A 19350-nucleotide genomic window follows, 5' to 3' on the forward strand; every position below is an offset into this window, starting at 1 on the left:
TCCAGTGGCTCCAGGTCTTAGCCTGGGAACGCAGGCAGCTGTGGCTACTGCAAGAGTCAGGCGTGCCCAGGTCCCAGCCCCGCAAAGATTAAGACCGACTGGGCCAGAAGCCGAGGGCCCAGGGCTCGGGAATCTCCTGAGGGCTCCCTCAACTCCTGGAAAGCCTCCTGCCTGCTCCTGCCCAGGCCTCGTCTCAGTTGTACACCAATCCTGCTCCACCCTGCGGGGCTCAGACTCTGCTCCAAGCTCTCTTGCTGATAGACCAGGGGCTCAGGGACCAGCCGCCAGACCTGGAGTGCAGCCCCCTTTCTGCTTCCGTGTTGGTTCCTGCACAGATCTGAGCCTCTAATTGGGATCCTGACCCGTAGCTGAGACCTGCTACCTCGCCCTGGTCAGGCTGAATCACTTTCTTCCAAATACAGTCCCATATCCTCTGGGCTAATTCCTGTCCTCCCCTTACTGCCTGATGTTGAGTGTTCCTTAAATTCCACCCAAGTCAAAGATTAGGGAGTTAGCCTAAGGAGGAACTGCTAGAGAGGCAGACAGGGGCAAAGGTGAGCTCAACAAGGGAGTGTGTGAAGGGGCAGGTAAGGTAACACTGCGGCCACTGCCGCTGGTTCCTAACTGGGCTCCTCAAAGCCTCTTGCCCTCTCCTGTCCATTGTACTCACTGCAGTTAGACTACTTGGTTTCTGGGTATGGTTGTGCAAGATGCACACTCCACGGTATATTATTCACATTTGCACAGTGTTACCATAGATAACAACATAACTCTGGTCCTAGGAGGTTTCCCTGGTGGCTGAGGTGGTAAAAAATGTGCCTATAATGCAAGAGACCCAGGTTCGATCCCTGGGTCGGGAAGATCCCCTGGAATAGGGAATGGCTTCCCACTCCAGTATTCTATGGACAGAGGAGCCTGGTGGGCTATAGTCCGTAGGGTCACAAAGAGTCGGACATGACTGAGTGACTAACAGGAGGTGTGCAGCTCACAGCTTGTATGGTCATACAGCCATGTCACTTAAAGCCCAAAATCCTCATCCATGGTTTCACAGGGCAAAAGCTGACTCCAGCCCACCTCTCCAATCTCATGTCATGCCATGTTCTGCTCATTCACTCTGCACTGACCACACTGGCTTTCTTTTACAACCTCCCAATAGGCTGTCCTCCATTATCTCAGCCTCTGCACACACTGTTAAACACCTAGATTGTTCTTCCCAAGTAGCTGACTCCTGATCCTCTTGTAGACCTCAGCTCAAAGCACTGCCTCCTTCATGAAGTCTGACATGTGGTCTTGGTGAGGGCACCCTGTCTTATGTTCTCAAAACTCTCACACTCTTCCTTCACAGCACTCTCTCCAGTTCTAAATCAATGATTTGTGTGCTTATTTGATGAAATCTGTCTCTGCCTGGACTCTGAGCAATGTGACTGCAGAGAATTGATCGTGTTTTGCTCCAGTGCCTGGCCTGGTACCTGGCATGCACAGACCTCAGACATATTAGTAGGAGATGAATGAATGAACTGTTGCTGAAGCTGAAACTCCAGTACTTTGGCCACCTCATGCAAAGAGCTGACTCATTGGAAAAGACCCTGATGCTGGGAAAGATTGAGGGCAGGAGGAGAAGGGGACGACAGAGGATGAGATGGTTGGATGGCATCACTGACTCGATGGACATGGGTTTGGGTGGACTCCGGGAGTTGGAGATGGACAGGGAGGCCTGGTGTGCTGCGGTTCATGGGGTCGCAAAGAGTCAGACGTGACTGAGCGACTGAACTGAACTGAAATGAATGAATAATTGCCCAGTGTCCTGGAAGCCAAGAAAGAAAATTCCAGAAAGAGGGGATGACTAGTAGAGCCATATGCTCCCAAGAAGGTAAGAGCTGGAAAGAGTCTCAGGGGACATGGTCCTACTGGTGGCTTGGGAGAGAGCATGGCCACTTATAGGTGGAGGCAAAGTGTTCACAGCAGTATGAGCAGTGGGCGTGGGTGCAAAGGAGGGACTTGGGAGCCTGATGAAGGACAGACACGGATGGAGATGAGAGGATTTGTTTTTCTCTTTTAAAGACAGGTGAGTTCTAAGGTTGCTTGAGAAAGAAAATGGCCAATATGGGAAAAGGTTTCAAAATGTCCATTTAACCTAATTAATTTTAGTTCTTCTTTTATTGAAATAAGTTGGTTTACAATATTACATTCGTTTCAGGTGTACAACACAGTGATTCAACATTTTCATAGATATACTCCATTTAAAGTCACTAAAAACAATGGCTATATCTTCCTGTGCTGTATAGTATACCCTTGTTGCTTATTTATTTTATACATAGTAGTTTGTATCCGAGAATCCCCTACCGCTATCTTGTTCCTCCCTCCTTCCCTTTCCCTCCTGGTAACCACTAGTTTGTTCTCATATCTGCGAGTCTCTGTTTTGTTGTATTCATTCATTTGTTTTTTAGATTCTACATATAAGGGAGATCATATAGTATTTGTCTGTCTTTAGCTTATTTCACTAAGCATAATATTCTGTAGGTCCATCCATGTTGCCGAATGTCACAGTTTCTTATATGAGTTGCTTCTACATCTTGGCTGTTGTAAATAGAGCTGCTATGAACATCAGGTGCATGTATCTTTTTGAATTAGAGATTTTATCTTTTCTAGTTACATACCCAGCAGTGGAATTGCTAGATCATATTGTAGTTCAACTTTTAGTTTTTAAGGAAGCTCCATACTATTTTTCATCAGTTCAGTCGCTCAGTCATATCCGACTCTTTGAGACCCCATAGACTGCAGCATGCCAGGCTTCCCTGTCCATCACCAACCCCGGAAGCTTTCTCAAACTCATGTCCGTTGAGTCGGTGATGTCATCCAACCATTTCATCCTCTGTCGTCCCCTTCTCCTTCTGCCTTCAATCTTTCCCAACATCAAGGTCTTTTCCAATGAGTTGGCTCTTCGCATCAAGTGGTCAAAGTATTGGAGTTTCAGCTTCAGCATCAGTCCTTCCAATAAATATTCAGGACTGATTTCATTTAGGATTGACTTGTTGGATCTCCTTGCAGTCCAAGGGACTCTCAAAGAGTCTTCTCCAACACCACAGTTCAAAAACATCAATTCTTCAGTGCTCAGCTTTCTTTATAGTCCAACTCACATTCATACATGACTACTGGAAAAACCATAGCTTTGACTAGACAGACCTTTGTTGGCAATGTCTCTGCTTCTTAATATGCTCTCTAGGTTGGTCATAGATTTTCTTCCAAGGAGCAAGCATCTTTTAATTTCATGGCTGCAGTCACCATCTGCAGTGATTTTGGAGCCCCCCAAAATAAAGTGCTTACTTCAGCAGCACATATACTATTTTCCATAGTGGCTTCAATAATTTATATTCCTACCAGCAGTGTAGGAGGGTTCCCTTTTCATCCTCTCCAGCATTTACTATTTGCAGATATTTTCCTGACAGCCATTCTGAGAGGTGTGAGGTGCTATCTCACTGTCATTCTGATTTGCATTTCTCAGATTAGAGATGCTGAGCATCTTTTCATGTGCTTGTTTCCCATCTGTATATCTTCGTTTAAAAATGTCTGTTCAGGTCTTCTGCTCATCTTTTAATCAGGTAGTATGACTTTTTTCTATTGAGTTGTATGAGCTACTTACATACTTTGGATGGTGGTTTAGTCACTCAGTTGTGTCTGACACTCTGTAACCCCATGGACTGTAGCCTGCCAGGCTCATCTGTCCATGGATTTTCCAGGCAAGAATACTGGAGTGGGTTGCCATTTCCTTCTTCAGGGGAACTTCACAACCCAGGGATTGAACCCAGGTCTCCTGCATTGCAGGCAGATTCTTTACTAGCTGATCTGCCAGGGGATCCTCTAGTAACCACTTATTGATAATACAATTTTTTTTTTTTTTTAAATTTTATTTTATTTTTAAACTTTACATAACTGTATTAGATTTGCCAAATATCAAAATGAATCCGCCACAGGTTTACATGTGTTCCCCATCCTGAACCCTCCTCCCTCCTCCCTCCCCATTCCATCCCTCTGGTTCTGATAATACAATTTGAAAATATTTTCTCCCATTCAGTAGGTTTTTTTTGTTTGTTTTGTTTTATTTTATCAATGTTTCTTTTGATGTGCAAGCTTTTAAATTTAAGTTCCATTTATTTATTTTTGCTTTTGTTTCTTTCCTGTTAGGAGAGAGATCTACGAAAATCTGCTACAATTTGTCAAAGAATATCAAAGAATATTTGGCCTGTGTTCTGCTGTAGGAGTTTTATGGTTTCAGGTTGTAAATTTAGGTCTTTAATCCACTTTGAGTTTGTTTTTGTATACAATATGAACAAATGTTCTAATTTCTTTCTTTTACATGTAGCTGTCCAGTTTTCCCAGTACAAGTTATTGAAGAGACTGTCTTTCCTCCATTGTATATTCTTGCCTCCCTTGTTGTAGATAAACTGAGCACAAGTGTGTGGGTTTATTTCTGGGCTCTCTATTCTGTTCCATTGATGTATATGTCATTTTTATTACTGTGGCTTTGCAATGTAAAGTTATAGCAAATGATTCCCCCAGCTTTGCTCTTTATTCTCAAGATTACCTTGGCAATGTGGGGTGTTCTGTGGTTACATATAAATTTTAGGATTATTTTTTCTAGTTCTGTGAAAAATGTCATGAGTATTTTGGAAGAGATTATGTTAAATCTGTAATCGCTTTGAGTGGTATGGACATCTTAACTATTAATTCTTCCAATCCATGAACATGGAATATCTTTCCATTTCTTTGTATCATCTTCAATTTGCTTCATAAGTGTTTCATGGTTTTCAGATTATAGAACTTTCACTTCCTACAACTTTACTGAATTCGTTTATTAGTTCTAGTAGTTTTTTGGTGGAGACTTCAGGGTTTTCAAAATATAGTATCGTGTCATCTACAAAGGTGACTTTGTAGATGTCATCTTTGTAGTTTTTCTTCCTGTCCAGTTGGATACTTTTTATTCCTCTTTTCTGACTGCTATGGCTAGGACTTCCAACACTGTGTTAACTACAAGTGATGAAAATGGGCATCCTTGTCCTATTCCGGATTTTAGAGAAAAAGCTTTAGAGTATAGAGTTAACTGTGGGTTTATCATGTTGTTCAGTTGCTCAGTTGTGTGTGACTCTTTGCAACCCCATGAACTGCAGCATGCCAGGCTTTTTTATCCTTCACTATCTCCCAGAGTTTGCTCAAACTCATGTCCATTGAGTCGATGATGCCATCCAGCCATCTCATCCTCTGTCGTTCCCTTCTCCTCCTGCCTTCAGGTCCTTCCCAGCATCAGGTATTTTCCAATGAATCCACTCTCTTCATCAGGTGGCCAAAGTATTGGACCTTCAGCTTCAGTATAAGTCCTTCCAATGAATATTCAGGGTTGATTTCCTTTAGCATTGACAGCTTTGATCTCCTTGTTGTCCAGGGAACTCTCAACAGTCTTCTCCAGCACCACAGTTCAAAAACATCAATTCTTTGGCACTCAGCTTTTTGTATGGTACAACTCTCACATGCATACAGAACTACCGGAAAAACTATACTTTTGACTAGATGAACCTTTGTTGGCAAAGTGATATCTCTGCTTTTTATATGCTATTTTTGTCATAGTTTTTCTTCCAAGGAGCAAGCATCTATTAATTTCCTGGCTGCAGTCACTGTCTCTAGTGATTCTGGAGCCCAAGAAAATAAAGTCCATCACTGTTTCCATTGTTTCCCCATCTGTTTGCCATGATGTGATGGGAATGGACGTCATGATCTTAGTTTTTTGAATGCTGAGTTTTAGGCCAGCTTTTTCACTCACCTCTTTCACCTTCATCAAGAGGCTCTTTAGTTCCTCTTCACATTTGGTCATTAGGGTGGTATAATCTGTATATATGAGGTTATTGATATTTCTCCTGGAAATCTTGATTCCAGCTTGTGATTCATCCAGCCCAGCATTTCTCATGATGTACTCTGCATGTAAGTTAAATAAGCAGGGTGACAATGTATAGCCTTGACATACTCCTTTCCCAATTTGGAACCAGTCCATTGTTCCATGTCTGGTTCTAACTGTGGCTTCTTGACCTGTGTACAGGTTTCTCAGGAAGCAGGTAAGGTGGTCTGGTATTCCCATCTCTTTCAGAATTTTCCACAGTTTGTTGTGATCCACACAGTCAAAGGCTTTAGCGTAGTCAATGAAGCAGAAGTAGATGTTTTTCTGGAATTCTCTTGCTTTTTCTATGACCCAACAGATGTTGGCAATTTGATCTCTGGTTCCTTTGCCTTTTCTAAATCCATGTTGTACATGTGGAAGTTCTCCGTCACATACTGCTGAAGCCTAGTTTGAAGGATTTGCTGAAGCCTAGTTTGAGGGATTTTGAGCATTACCTTCCTAGCATGTGAAATGAGAGGATAATTGTGCAGCAGTTTGAACATTCTTTGGCATTGCCCTTCTTTGCAATTGGAATTAAAACCAGCCTCTTCCAATCCTGTGGCCACTGCTGAGTTTTCCAAATTTGCTGGTATATTGAGTGCAGCACTTTCACAGCATCATCTTTTAGGATTTGAAATAGTTCAACTGGAATTCCATCACCTCCACTAGCTTTGTTCATAGTTATGCTTTCTAAGGCCCACTTGACTTCATACTCCAGGATGTCTGGCTCTAGGTGAGTGACCACACCACTGTGGTTATCCAGGCCATTAAGACCTTTTTCGTACAGTTCTGTGTATTTTTGCCACCTCTTCTTACTCTCTTCTGCTTCTGTTAGGTCCTTACTGTTTCTGTCCTTTATCATGCCCATCTTTGCATGAAATGTTCCCTTGTTATCTCTAATTTTCTTAAAGAGATCTCTAGTTTTTCCTGTTCTATTGTTTTCCTCCATTTCTTTACATTGTTCACTTAGAAAGACTTTCTTATCTTAAATCACCTTTATTGTATCAAAATATGTTCCTTCTATACTAACTTTGAGAATTTTTTTTTTATCATGAATGGATGTTGAATTTTGTCAAATACCTTTTGTGTCTACTGAGATGATCATATCATTTGTATCCTTACTTTTTATAATATGATGTAGCACATTTGATTTAGGGATACTGAACCATCCTTGCATTCCTGGGATAAGTCCCATTTAATTTTGGGATTTTTATATTGTTGAATTAGGGTAATATTTTTGTCATGAATTTTTACTTATATTTATCATAGATATTGGCCTGTAATTTTTTATTTTTTGTAGTATCTTTGCCTGATTTTGGTATCTGGGTAATGATGACCTTGTAGAATGAATTTATGAATGTTCTCCTCTCTCCAGTGTTTTTTAACAGTTGAGAAGGATGATATTAGTTCTTTGTGCGATACAGTAGGACCTTGTTCTTTATCCACTCTCTATATAATAGCTTACCTCTGCTAACTCGAACCTCCCACTTCATCTCTTCCCCAACCCCCTCTACCTTGGCAACCACAAGTCTGTTCTCTGTCTATGAGTCTGTTTATGTTTTGTAGATACATTCATTTGTGTCATATTTTAGATTCCACATATAAGTGATTACATATGGTATTTATTTTTCTTTTTTCTGACTTCAGTTAGTATGATAATCTCTAGTTGTGCCTGTGTTGCTGCCAAGGGAATAATTTCCTTCCTTTTTCTGGCTGAGTGGTATTCCATTGTGTATTAATATATGTATGGATTCTTCATTCATTCATCTGTCAATGGACATTTAGGTTATTTCCATGTCTTGGCTATTATGAAGAGTGCTGTTGTGAACACAGGGGTGCATGTATCTTTTTGGATTGTAGTTTTGTCCAGAAATATTCTGAGGAGTGTGATTGCTGGGTCGTACGGTAATTCTATTTTTTGTTCTCTGAGGAACCTCCATACTGTTTCCCATAGGGGCCATACCAACTTACATTCCCACCAAAGTGTGGGAGAGTTCCCTTTTCTCCACATCCTCTCCAGCATTTGTTATTTGTAGAGTTTTAAAAATAATTGTATTTACTTATTTATTCATTAATTTTGGCTGTGGTGGGTCTTGTTGCTGTGCAGGCCTTTTCTCTAGTTGTGGCGAGTGGGGACCGCTCTCTAGTCGTGGTGCACAGGCTTCTCGCTGTGGTGGCTCCTCTTGTTGCAGAGCACAGGCTCTGGGCACACAAGCTTCAGCAGTGCAGCACATGGGCTCAGCAGTTGCAGATCCAGGGCTCTAGAGCACAGGCTCACGAGTTGCAGTGCATGGACTTAGTCACTCTGGGGCACATGGGATCTTCCCAGATCAGGGATTGAACATGTGTCTTCTGCATTAGCAGGTGGATTCCTGACCACTGACTGAGCCACCAGGGAAGCCCTGGTAGAGTTTTTAATGATGACCATTCTGACTGGTGTGAAGTGGTACCTCATTGTAGTTTTAACTCGCATTTCTCTAGTCATTAGCAAGACTGAGCATCTTTCCATGTATCTTGACCATTTTTATTTCTTCTTTGGAGAAAGATCTATTTAGGTCTTCTACCCATTTTTGGATTGCATTGTTTTTTTTTGTTGTTCTTGAGCTGTATGAGCTGCGGTGTATTTTGGAAATTACATGCCTTTGTCAGTCACATCACTTGCAAATATTTTCTCCCAGTTTGTACATTGTCTTTTTAAAAATGGTTTCCTTTTCTATGCAAAAGCTTGTAAGTTGTTTATTTTTGTTTTTATTTCTATTGCCTTGGGATACTGACCTAAGAAAACACTGGTACAATTTAAGTCAGAGTATGTTGTGCCTATGATCTCTCTAGGAATTTTATGGTGTCATGTTTTATGTTTAAATCTTTAAGCCATTTTGAGTTTGTGTATGGTGAGAAGATGTGTTCTAACTTCACTGAGTTATATGCAGCCCTTCAACTTTCCCAACACTATTTGTTAAAGAGACTGTCTTATTCCCATTGTATATCCTCGCTTCCTTTATCAAAAATAGTTACTGGAGGTGTTTGGGTTTATTTCTGGGCTCTCTGTTCTGTCCCATTGATCCATATGGCTGTTTCTGTGCCAGTACCACACTGTCTTCAATTACTGAAACTTTGTAGTAACCAAAAGTCTGGGAGGATTATGCCTTCTGCTTTGTTCTTTTTCTTCAGGATTGTTTTGGCAATTGTGGATCTTTATACATTTTAGGATTATTTGTTCTGGTTCTTTGAAATATGTCATGAGTGACAGGATTGTATTAAATCTGGAGATTTCTTTGGGTTGTGTGGAGAAGGAAATGGCAACCCACTCCAGTATCCTTGTGTAGAGAATTCTATGGACAGAGGAGCCTGGTGGGCTACAGTCCATGGGGTTGCAAAGAGTCGGTCATGACCGAGCAACTAAACACACACACTTGGGTTGTATGGCCATTTTAACAATATAAATTCTTCCAATCCAAAGGCATGGGATATCTCTCCACTTCTATGAATCATCTTCAATTTCCTTTATTAATGTTTTATAGTGTATAAGTCTTCCATTTCTTTTGTCAGGTTTATTTCTAAGTATTTCTTTTTTGGGAATTCAACTTTGAAAGGTATTTTTTATTTTTATTTGTTTTTAATTATTATTTTTTTTTTACAATATTGTATTGGTTTTGCCATACATCAACATGCATCCACCACGGCTGCTGCTTCTAGAATATTTATCTTAAATTGTATTTATTTGTTTTTGGCTGTGCTGGATCTTCACTGTTGTGTGCGGGCTTTCTCTGCTTGTGGCAAGCAGGGGCTACTCTCTAGTTGCGGAGCATGGGCTTCTTAGCCCATGTTGGCTTCTCTTGTTGTGCAGCATGGACTCTAGGGCTCTCGGACTTCCGTAGTTGTTTCACATGGGCTCAGCTGCCCTATGGCATGTGGAATCTTCCTGAACTAGGGATCGAGCCTGTGTCCTTTGCATTGGCAGGTGGATTCCCAACCACTGGGCCACCATGAAAGTCTGGTGCTGTTTTTTACATTCCCTTTCTGATATTTCATTGTTAGTGTAAATAAATGCAATTGCTTTTTGTACGTTAATCTAATATCCTGCTACCTTGCTGAATTTATCAGTTCTAGTAGTTTTTGTGTGTAGTCTTTAGGGTTTTCTATATATATAGAATCGTGACATCTGCATGTAATGACAATTTTACCTCTTCTTTCCCATTTGGATAACTTTTCTTTCTTTTTCTCATCTGATTGCTGTGGTTGGTAGGACTTCCAATACTATGTTGATTAAAAGAGGTGAAAGTGTATGTCCTTGTTCCAGATTTTAGCAGGAAGACTTTTAGCTTTTCATTATTGAGTATTATATTGGCTATAGATTTGTCATGAATAGCTTTTATTATGTTGAGATACGATCCCTCTATACCCACATTGGTAGGAGTTTTTAACATGAATGGATGTTGAATATTATCATATGCTTCTTTGGCATCTATTGAGATGATCATGTGGTTTTTGTCTTTTCTTTTGTATGTGGTGTATCACATTGATTTGCATACACTGAAGCATGCTTGTGTACTTGGAATGAATCCACTTGGTTGTGGTCTATGATCTTTTTCATGTGCTGTTGGATTCAGTTTGCTAATGTTTTGATGAGAATTTTTACATCTCTATTCATCAAAGATATAAGCCTGTGGTAGTATCTTTTTTGGTAGTATCTTCATCTGGTATTGGTATCAGGGTGATGGTGGCTTCAGAGAATGTCTTTGGGAGTGTTCCCCCCTCTTCAGTTTTTTGGAGGAGTTTGAGAAGGATTGGTATAAGTTCTCCTTTGTTTGGTAGAATTGCCTGTGAGGCCATCTGGTCCTGGACTTTTATTTGTATGGAGTTTTAAAATGACAGATTCTGTTTCATCTCTGGACTTTCCTGGTGGCTCAGTGGTAAAGAATCCACCTGCCAGTGTGGAAGACACAGGTTTGATCCCTGGGCCGGGAAGATATTCTGGAGAAGGAAATGGCAACCCACTCCTGTATTCTTGCCTGGAAAATCTCATATACATAGGAACCTGGTGGGCTATAATCCATGGCATCACAAAAGAGTAGGACATGACTTAGCAACTAAACAACAAAAATTTCACCTCGAGTGATAGGTCAGTTCAAACTGTCTTTTTGATTCAATTTTTGTGGGCTTTATATTTCTAGAAATTTGTCCATTTCTTTTAGGTTGTCAAATTTGTTTGCATATAATTGTCTCCAGTGAATCAGTTATACATATTGCTGTTGTTCTGCCGCTCCGTTGTGTACGACTCTTTGTGATCTCCTGAGTGGCAGCACGCCAGGCTTGCCTATCCTTCACTATCTTCCAGAGATTAAATCAAACCCATCTCCATTGAGTCAATGATGCCATCCAACCATCCCATCACCCCCTTCTCCTTTTGCCCTCAATTTTTTCCAGAATCAGGGTCTTTTCCAGTGAATCTGCTCTTTGCATCAGGTGGCCAAAGTATTGGAGCTTCAGCAGCAGTCCTGCCAATGAATATTCAGGACTGATGTCCTTTAGGATTGACTGGTTTGATCTCCTTGCTCTCCAGCGGACTCTCAAGAGTCTTCTTCAACACTACAGTTTGAAAGCATCAGTTCATCGGTGCTCAGCCTTCTTTATGGTCCAACTCTCACATCTGTACACAACTACTGGAGAAACCACAGCTTTGACTAGATGAACTTTTGTTGGCAAACTGATGTCTCTGCTTTTTAATATGCTGTCTAGGTTTGTCATTGCTTTTCTTCTAAGGAGCAAATGTCTTTTAATTTCGTGGCTACCGTCATTGTCCACAGTGATTTTGGAGCCTAAGAAAATAGTCTGTCACTGTTTCCACTTTTTCCCTATCTATTTGCCATGAAGTGATAGGACTGGATGCCATGGTCTTAGTTTTTGAATGCTGAGTTTTAGGCCAGCTTTTTCACTCTTCTAACTTCATTAAAAGGCTCTTTAGTTCCTCTTCACTTTCTGCCATTAAAGTAGTATCATCTGCATATCTGAAGTTGTTGTTATTTCTACCGGCAATCTTGATTCCAGCTTGTGATTCATCCAACCCAGCATTTTTCATGATGTACTCTGTGTATAAGTTAAATAAGCAGGATGACAATATATAGCCTTGATGTACTCCTTTCCTGATTTGGAACCAGTCTGTTGTTCTGCCTCCAGTTTTAACTGTTGCTTCTTGACCTGCATACAGGTTTCTCAGGAGGTAGGTAAGGTGGTCTGGTTCCCATCTCTTTAAGAATTTTCCAGTTTGTTGTGATCCACATGGTCAAAGGCTTTAGTGTAGTCAATGAAGCTGAAGTAGATGTTTTTCTGTAATTCTCTTGCTTTTTCTGTGATCCAACAGGTGTTGGCAATTTGATCTCTGGTTCTTCTGCTTTTTCTAAAACCATCTTGTACATGTGGAAGTTTTCAGTTCATATACTGTTGAAGCCTAGCTTCAAGAATTTTGAGCATTACCTTGCTAGCATGTGAAGTAAGTGCAATTGTGTGGTAGTTTGAACATTCTTTCGCATTGCTGTTCTTTGGGACTGGAATGAAAACTGACCTTTTCCAGTCCTGTGACCACTGTTGAATTTTCCAAATTTGCTGGTATATGGAGTGCAGCACTTTAACAGCATCATCTTTTAGGATTTGAAATAATTCACCTGGAATTCCATCACCTCCACTAGCTTTGTGCATACTAATGCTTCCTAAGGCCCACTTGACTTTGGACTCCAAGATATCTGGCTCTAGGTGAGTGATTAAACCATTGTGGTTATCTGAGTCATTAACAACTTTTTTGTATAGTTCTTCTATATATTCTTGCCACTTCTTAATCTCTTCTGCTTCTGTTAGGTCTATACTGTTTCTGTCTTTTATCATGCCCCTTTGCATGAAATGTTCCCTTGATACCTCTAATTTTCTTAAAGAAATCTCCAGTTTTTCAGATTCTGTTGTTTTCCTTTATTTCTTTACATTGTTCACTTTCTTATCCCTCCTTGCTATTCTTTGCAATTCTGCATTCAGATGAGTATATCTTTCCTTATCTCCTTTGCCTCTCGCTTGTCTTCTTTTCTCAGCTCTTTGTAAAGCCTCCTCAGACAATTATTTTGCCTTGTTGCATTTCTTTTTGGGGGATGGTTTTGATCACTGCCTTCTGTACAATGTTATGAACCTCCATCCATCGTTCTCCAGGCACTCTATCAGGTCTAATCCCTTGAATCTATTTGTCACTTCCACTGTATAATCATAAAAGGGATTTGATTTAGGTCATATCTTAATGGCCTAGTGGTTTTCCCTACTTTATTCAATTAAGGCTGAATTTTGCAATAAGGAGTTCATGATCTGAGCCATAGTCCGCTCCTGGTCTTGTTTTTGCTACTGTATAGCGTCTTTCCATCTTTGGTGGCAAAAAATACCATCAACCTGAATTTGGTCTTGACCATCTGATGATGTCCATGTGCAGAGTAATCTTTTGTGTTGTTTGAAGAGGGTGTTTGCTATGACCAGTGCATTCTTTTGGCAAAACTCCGTTAGCCTTTGCCCTGCTTCATTTTGTACTCCAAGGCCAAACTTGCCTGTTACTCCAGGCTTGACTTTCTACTTTTGCATTCCAGTCCCGTTTGATGAAAAAGACATCTTTTTTTTTTTTATTTTTTAAACTTTACATAATTGTATTAGTTTTGCCAAATATCAAAATGTATACCTGTGTGGCGGGTATATTTTGATGTGGCGGATTCATTTTGATATTTGACATCTTTTTTTTTTGGTGTTAGTTCTAGAAGGTCTTGTAGGTCTTCATAGAATCGTTCAACATATACATATATCCACTCTTTTAAAAATTCTTTTCCCATGTAGGTCATTATAGGGTATTGAGTAGAAGTCCCTGTTCTATACAGTGGGTCCTTATTAGTTATCTCTTTTATATAGTTAGTGTGTATATAATATAATAATTAAGATTATATGTGTATAATCCCAGTTTCCCAAATTATGTCTCCACCCCTTCCTCCCCCCTACCATAACCATAAATTTGTTTTCTACATCTGTGACTATTTCTGGGTTGTAAATAGGTTCATTTGTAACATTTTTTAGATTCCACATATAAGTTATATTGTATGATGTTTTTCTCTGACTTACTTCACTCAGTAGACAATCTCTAGGTCCATGAGTTTTAGTGCAAATGACATTATTTCACTGTTTTTTTTATGGCTGAATAATATTCCATGTATATATGTGCTATATATTCTTTATCTATTCCTCTGTTGATGGACATTTAGGTTGCTTCCGTGTCCTGGCTATTGTATATTATGCTGCAATGAATATAAGGGTGTATGTATCTTTCTCAATTACGGTTTTCTCCAGATATATGCACAGGAGTGGGACTGCAGGATCATGCTGCTGCTGCTGCTGCTGCTAAGTCACTTCAGTTGTGTCCGACTCTGTGCGACCCCATAGACGGCAGCCCACCAGGCTCCCCCGTCCCTGGGATTCTCCAGGCAAGAACACTGGAGTGGGTTGCCATTTCCTTCTCCGATGCATGAAAGTGGAAAGTGAAAGTGAAGTCACTCAGTCGGGTCTGACTCTTAGCGACCCCATGGACTGCAGCCTACGAGGCTCCTCCATCCATGGGATTTTCTAGGCAAGAGTACTGGAGTGGGGTGCCATTGCCTTCTGCAGCAGGATCATATGGTAGTTCTATTTTTAGTTTTTTAAGGAACCTCCATACTGTAATCCATAGTGGCTGTTCCAATTTACATTCCTACCAACAATGTATGAGGGTTCCCTCTCTCCACAGCCTTTCTGATGGGTTCTTTTTTATATTTTAGTTCCTTATTAAAATCTCACTGTATTAATCTATTCTTTTCCCTAATACAGTTTGCATTCTTATTACTAATGCTTTGAACTCTTTACCAAGTAAATTACTTCCACTTCATTGTTTCTTTTCCAGGGTTTTCTCTTGTTCTTTCAATTGAAATAAATTCCTCTGTCCCTATGAGATTAGGTGAAACAGTTACTGACTCCATGGATGTCCTTGTGTGGAAGTGACTCTATACAGTCTGCATGTGTCCAGTGGCTTTGGTGGGAGAGCTGGATCTGACATGAGCATGGGTCACATCTTTCCCCACGGTGTTCTGGCAGGTGTCACGTTGGTAGGAGGTGGGGCTGGAGATGGAGGGGCTACATGTAGAGCTAGGTGTGAGCTGGGCCATCTGCTTTGCTCAGTGGCTGATATCACCCTATTGGGAGAGAGGTCCAGTCTCAAGTTGCTGAAGCAGAAGCTCTAAGGTAGGATCTGAACTGGCTCTGTTCCCCATAAGTGTGTGATCTCCCCCTCCCATCACCATCTCCCTAGAGCAGGGCAGGATTGGGCTGGACTGGGTCACAGAGGCGGTCTGTGTGTGGGCTGTGGCAGTCCCAGCCTAGTTAGGGTCTTAGACCACTTCTGATGTGCTGTCTCCATAAGCACCAGTAGAAGTTTCCCCTGCCCCTTTCAGAGGCTGTTCCATGTCCAAACCAGCTCCATCCCTCAAAATTGAGCATTCCCCTCGGCTGCAGCAGCCCTTGCCTTAGTGTGGAGCAGCATCATGGAGCAAGTGGGGCTGGAGTAGTACTCAGCTCAGGCTGGGGCAGTTACGGCAAACCAGCCAGGGTCCCCTGCTGTTTCAATTGGCTTCCTCTGCCTAGTTTTGAGAGCTAGCAAGCGTGGTCCTCATGAGAAGAGTCTAGGTTTCATATAGTCCTCCTATTTGTCCTACTGATTTTCAAACCTAAGGGGACTCATCCACCTGGTGTCAGATTCCAGGGCCAGGGTGCCCAATATGTGGCTCAGACTGCCCCCTCCCCAGGGAGGATCTCTGTCCATGTGATCCCCCTCCTCATCTGCATCCCTTCCCAGGAGCAGAGGTCTCTGATCACTTCCCTTCCTTTCCTACCCAATTCTGTGCAGATCTTTTACATAGTGTTGGTTGTACAAGAGTCTTTCTGCCAGTCTCCAGTTAGTTTTCAGTGAAAATTATTCCACATGTAGATATATTTTTGATGTGCTCATGAAGGATGTGCACTCTGCATCCTTCTACTCTGTCATATTGATACGTCTCCTCTGTTTTAATGTCCACTAAAATTTGAAGTGTATCTTCACTACAATGGGTTAATGATCTGCTTAAAGCTATTTAATGTCTTGGAATCAGTTTTCTCACTGGTAAGATTGTGTTTCGTGAACATATGAGAGAGAGAGAGAGAGAAGTTGCTCAGTCATGTCTGACTCTGTGACCCCCATGGACTGTAGCTTACCAGACTCCTCTGTCCATGGGATTTTTCAGGCAAGAGTACTGAAGTGGGTTGCCATTTCCTTCTTCAGGGGATCTTCCTGACCCAGGGATCAAACCCGTGTCTCCCGCACTGAAGGCAGATGCTTTACCGTCTGAGCCACCAGGGAAGCCTTGTGAACATATGAAGGGCTCCCTAAATGGTAGTTTCCTTTCAACTTTCCCATCTTTGCCTAGTAATAGAGCTTAACGGATAGCTGTTAAGTCTGTGCTTAAGTCTGTTAAGTCTCCATTGCACAACTCCAGGGGGTACCATTCACATAAAGTAAGCCCTGCTCCTTGGGAAATCTGAGTTCATTCTTTCTGTAGGTCATTACCACTAGGTGGGCCTGGTGAAGTGGGGGACTACAAGCAGAGACACTACTTATTGTGTGTTCTTAGCAAGAAAGCCAAGGGCCACACAGGTAGTTCCTGGTAGGCCAGTAGGTGGGCCCTCTCAGCTAGGAAAGGAGCTTTGGATTCCTAGGAATGATCTATGACTCCCTGCAATATAAACACAGCCTCTTTAAAACCTTGGGCTAATAAATTGTATTAATAGCAAGTCAGTACTGCTCTGATCTCTTCTTTGTGCTGGTCCCGAGTCCCTGTCTGGGAGCAGACAGGACGGTAAGGCTCCTATGGATAGACAGCCAGAGCAGAAGCTGTCTGGTCAAGGCCAAGGAAGAGACAAGTCATACTCAAGGCCATGCCCTCCACGGACCCACTTGGGCCACCCCAGCCTCCCTCATCCCAGTCTGAGGTCCCTTCTCTGATGCCTTCCTACCTCCATCTTTGAGTTCCCTGACCAAGGTGGGAGGAAATCCGGTGGCTCAGTGCCACCAACTGGTGGGGGCTGGAATGAATGGGGTGGTCACAATCCCCCTACTCAGGGTGAGCCCAGCCTCCATGCCATCTCCAATGGATGGAGCTCATATGCAGTCTTTGCCTTGCTCTCCTGTTTCCATCCTTTGGTATGGGTTATTTTGGCAGTGATTTGCTACCCTGTCTAGTGATTTAGCCATAAGCTTTACATTAATTTTTTAAATATGACAAGCATCCAGAAAAGTACATGCTATACACGCACACACAGAGTTTTAAACAGTTGTATGAAAACCCTCATGTAACCACAATTCATGTCCAAGGTAGACTATTGCCAGTACCCTAGAAGCACCCCTTTCCTCTCTGCATCCAGGTTCGCAGTCACCCTGCAAAGGTAGCCACTATCCCCACTTCTATCATGATTACTCTTGATACATAGGATGTAAGATTACGTTCCACCAGCAACATATGAACCCTTAAACATCAAATTGTAGTTTTGCCTATTTTTATACTTCATAATATACAGATTTATACTACACATTATTTTGTGATTTTTTTTTACTCAAAATTGTTTATAGGATTCATCCTTTAAACAATTTCATTGATGTATATTTTATGGTTTTGTTGAGGTATAACTAACTACTCTCTGTTGTCTTTCAAGAAAATTTCTCAATTTCTTGACTACTTCTGGTGAGTTTTCAGTGCCTTGAAATGGCTGCTTTTGATCATTTTGTCCAGTTTTACACTTGCTTTTTTGGCAGAGGATAATCACTGACCTCTTCATGCTTCAGCAACTAGAAGTCTGTCTCGTGATTTCTCACTTCATTCCTTTCTATTGTTGCCATTGTGCACTAATCCATGGTCTGAGTGTACTTCAGTGTATTTAGCTTGCTTACTGCGGATGCACATGCCAGTGTAGTCTATTATGGATATTCTTAGACCAGTGGCCTGGTATATGGACCTGCGTACTTAGGAGTGGAATTGTTAGTCATAGGGTATATTGGTTTTCTATTGCTGGTTTAACATATTATCATATCTGGTGGCTTAAAAAAATCCAAATTTATCATCTTAGAATTCTAAAGGTCAGAATCTAAAATGGGTGTCACTGGGATAAAATCGAGGTGTCAGCAGGGCTGTGTTCACCTCTGGAGATTCTCAGGGAGAATCTGTTTTCTTGCTTTTTCTAACCCTCTAGGGGCTGCCTGCATGCTTTGGCTTATGGCCTCCTTTCGTCTTCAAAGTCAGCGATGGCTGGTGGAGTCTTTCTCATGTTGCATCCCTCTGGTTATCCTGGATCATTTGGGGGGTTCCAATGAGGATCCAGCTGAAGATCCTCAACTTACATCTGCAAAGTCTCTTTTAGCATGTAAGGTAATAACAGGTCCCAGGGATTAGGATGTGGACATTTTGAATCATACATTTACATTTGTATGATAAATCTTTAAAAAAAATAATTTGATTTATTTTTGGCTGCTCTGGGACTTAGTTGCTGTGGGTGCTCTTTTATTTTAGTTGAGGCAGGCTACTCTCTAGTTGCAGTGCTCAGGCTTATCATCGTGGTGACTTCTCTTGTAGTAGAGTATGGGCTTCAGTACTTGCGGCTTGTGGGCTCCAGAGCGCACAGACTTAGTTGCTCCGCAGCCCATGGGATCTTCCTGGATCAAGGATCAAACCCACGTCCGCTGCATTGGCAGTCAGATTCTTACCCACTGTGCCATGGAAGCGCCTATGGTAAAATCTTAAATGTATTACATAGGACAAATAGGGACTTCCCAGGTGGTACTAGTGGTAAAAGAACCTGCCTGCCAATGCAGGAGACAAGAAATGTGAGTTTGATCCCTGGGTCGGGAAGATGCCTTGGAGAAGGAAATGGCAACCCACTCCAGTATTCTTGCCTGGAGAACCCCATGGACAGAGGAGCCTGGTGAGCTACAGTCTATAGGGTCACAGAGAGTTGGACACGACTGAGGTGATTTAGCATGCAAGCACTCAAGGACAAAGAGCAAGCCTCTGTTGCGGTACATCCTTGCTAACACTCGTATCAGAGCTTCAAAATTTTGCCACTGGTCTGTAAACTATCTCCTAAGGGAATGGGGGAGGGAAGTTCAATCATTTCCCATATTTCCAGCCTCTGACCAAATCCTTCCACAAACAGTTATTGATCATCTACAACTAACCTGCCTGGATTCTCAGCATTGTTTGAAGTAGCCTGGTCCCAGCTCTTAGACTCCTTATATTTTAGACATTCCATCTGCCTGCTGGCTGTCTTACATGCAGACTTCATTCCTATCTGGTTCTAAGTGTCTT

The 19350-nt window shown here is 41.7% G+C and overlaps 2 protein-coding genes across 19 annotated transcripts in view; one reads left to right on the top strand and one right to left on the bottom strand.

Moving 5' to 3' along the window:
* The window catches only part of LOC129628937 (uncharacterized), a 46534-nt gene that overhangs the window by 17100 nt on the left and 10084 nt on the right, over positions 1 to 19350 (top strand). For 5 of the 13 annotated variants that reach the window (XR_008703004.1, XR_008703003.1, XM_055548611.1 and 2 more), the window contains one exon: positions 18239 to 18414. The exons of 2 other annotated variants lie outside the window; for them this stretch is intronic. Coding sequence is in view for 4 of the 11 variants with exons in the window: in XM_055548611.1 (XP_055404586.1) it covers positions 18239 to 18414 (176 nt within the window). In the remaining 7 variants the exon portion in view is untranslated. Of the gene's footprint in view, positions 1 to 4182; positions 5285 to 14281; positions 14422 to 18238; positions 18415 to 19350 lie in introns of those variants that run through there. 6 more of the 13 variants (XR_008703008.1, XR_008703011.1, XR_008703006.1 and 3 more) reach the window with 5 other exon arrangements.
* PARVA (parvin alpha) overlaps positions 1 to 19350 on the bottom strand; it is a 181290-nt gene that overhangs the window by 4408 nt on the left and 157532 nt on the right. The window contains exon 13 of one of the 6 annotated variants that reach the window (XM_055548605.1): positions 14263 to 15156. The exons of 3 other annotated variants lie outside the window; for them this stretch is intronic. In XM_055548605.1, the coding sequence (XP_055404580.1) occupies positions 15152 to 15156 (5 nt within the window). In that variant the 3' untranslated portion in view covers positions 14263 to 15151. Of the gene's footprint in view, positions 1 to 14262; positions 15157 to 18245; positions 18400 to 18483; positions 18770 to 19350 lie in introns of those variants that run through there. 2 more of the 6 variants (XM_055548604.1, XM_055548603.1) reach the window with 2 other exon arrangements.

Source organism: Bubalus kerabau, chromosome 15 (assembly GCF_029407905.1).
Source record: "Bubalus kerabau isolate K-KA32 ecotype Philippines breed swamp buffalo chromosome 15, PCC_UOA_SB_1v2, whole genome shotgun sequence".
Taxonomy (NCBI): Eukaryota; Metazoa; Chordata; class Mammalia; order Artiodactyla; family Bovidae; genus Bubalus; species Bubalus kerabau.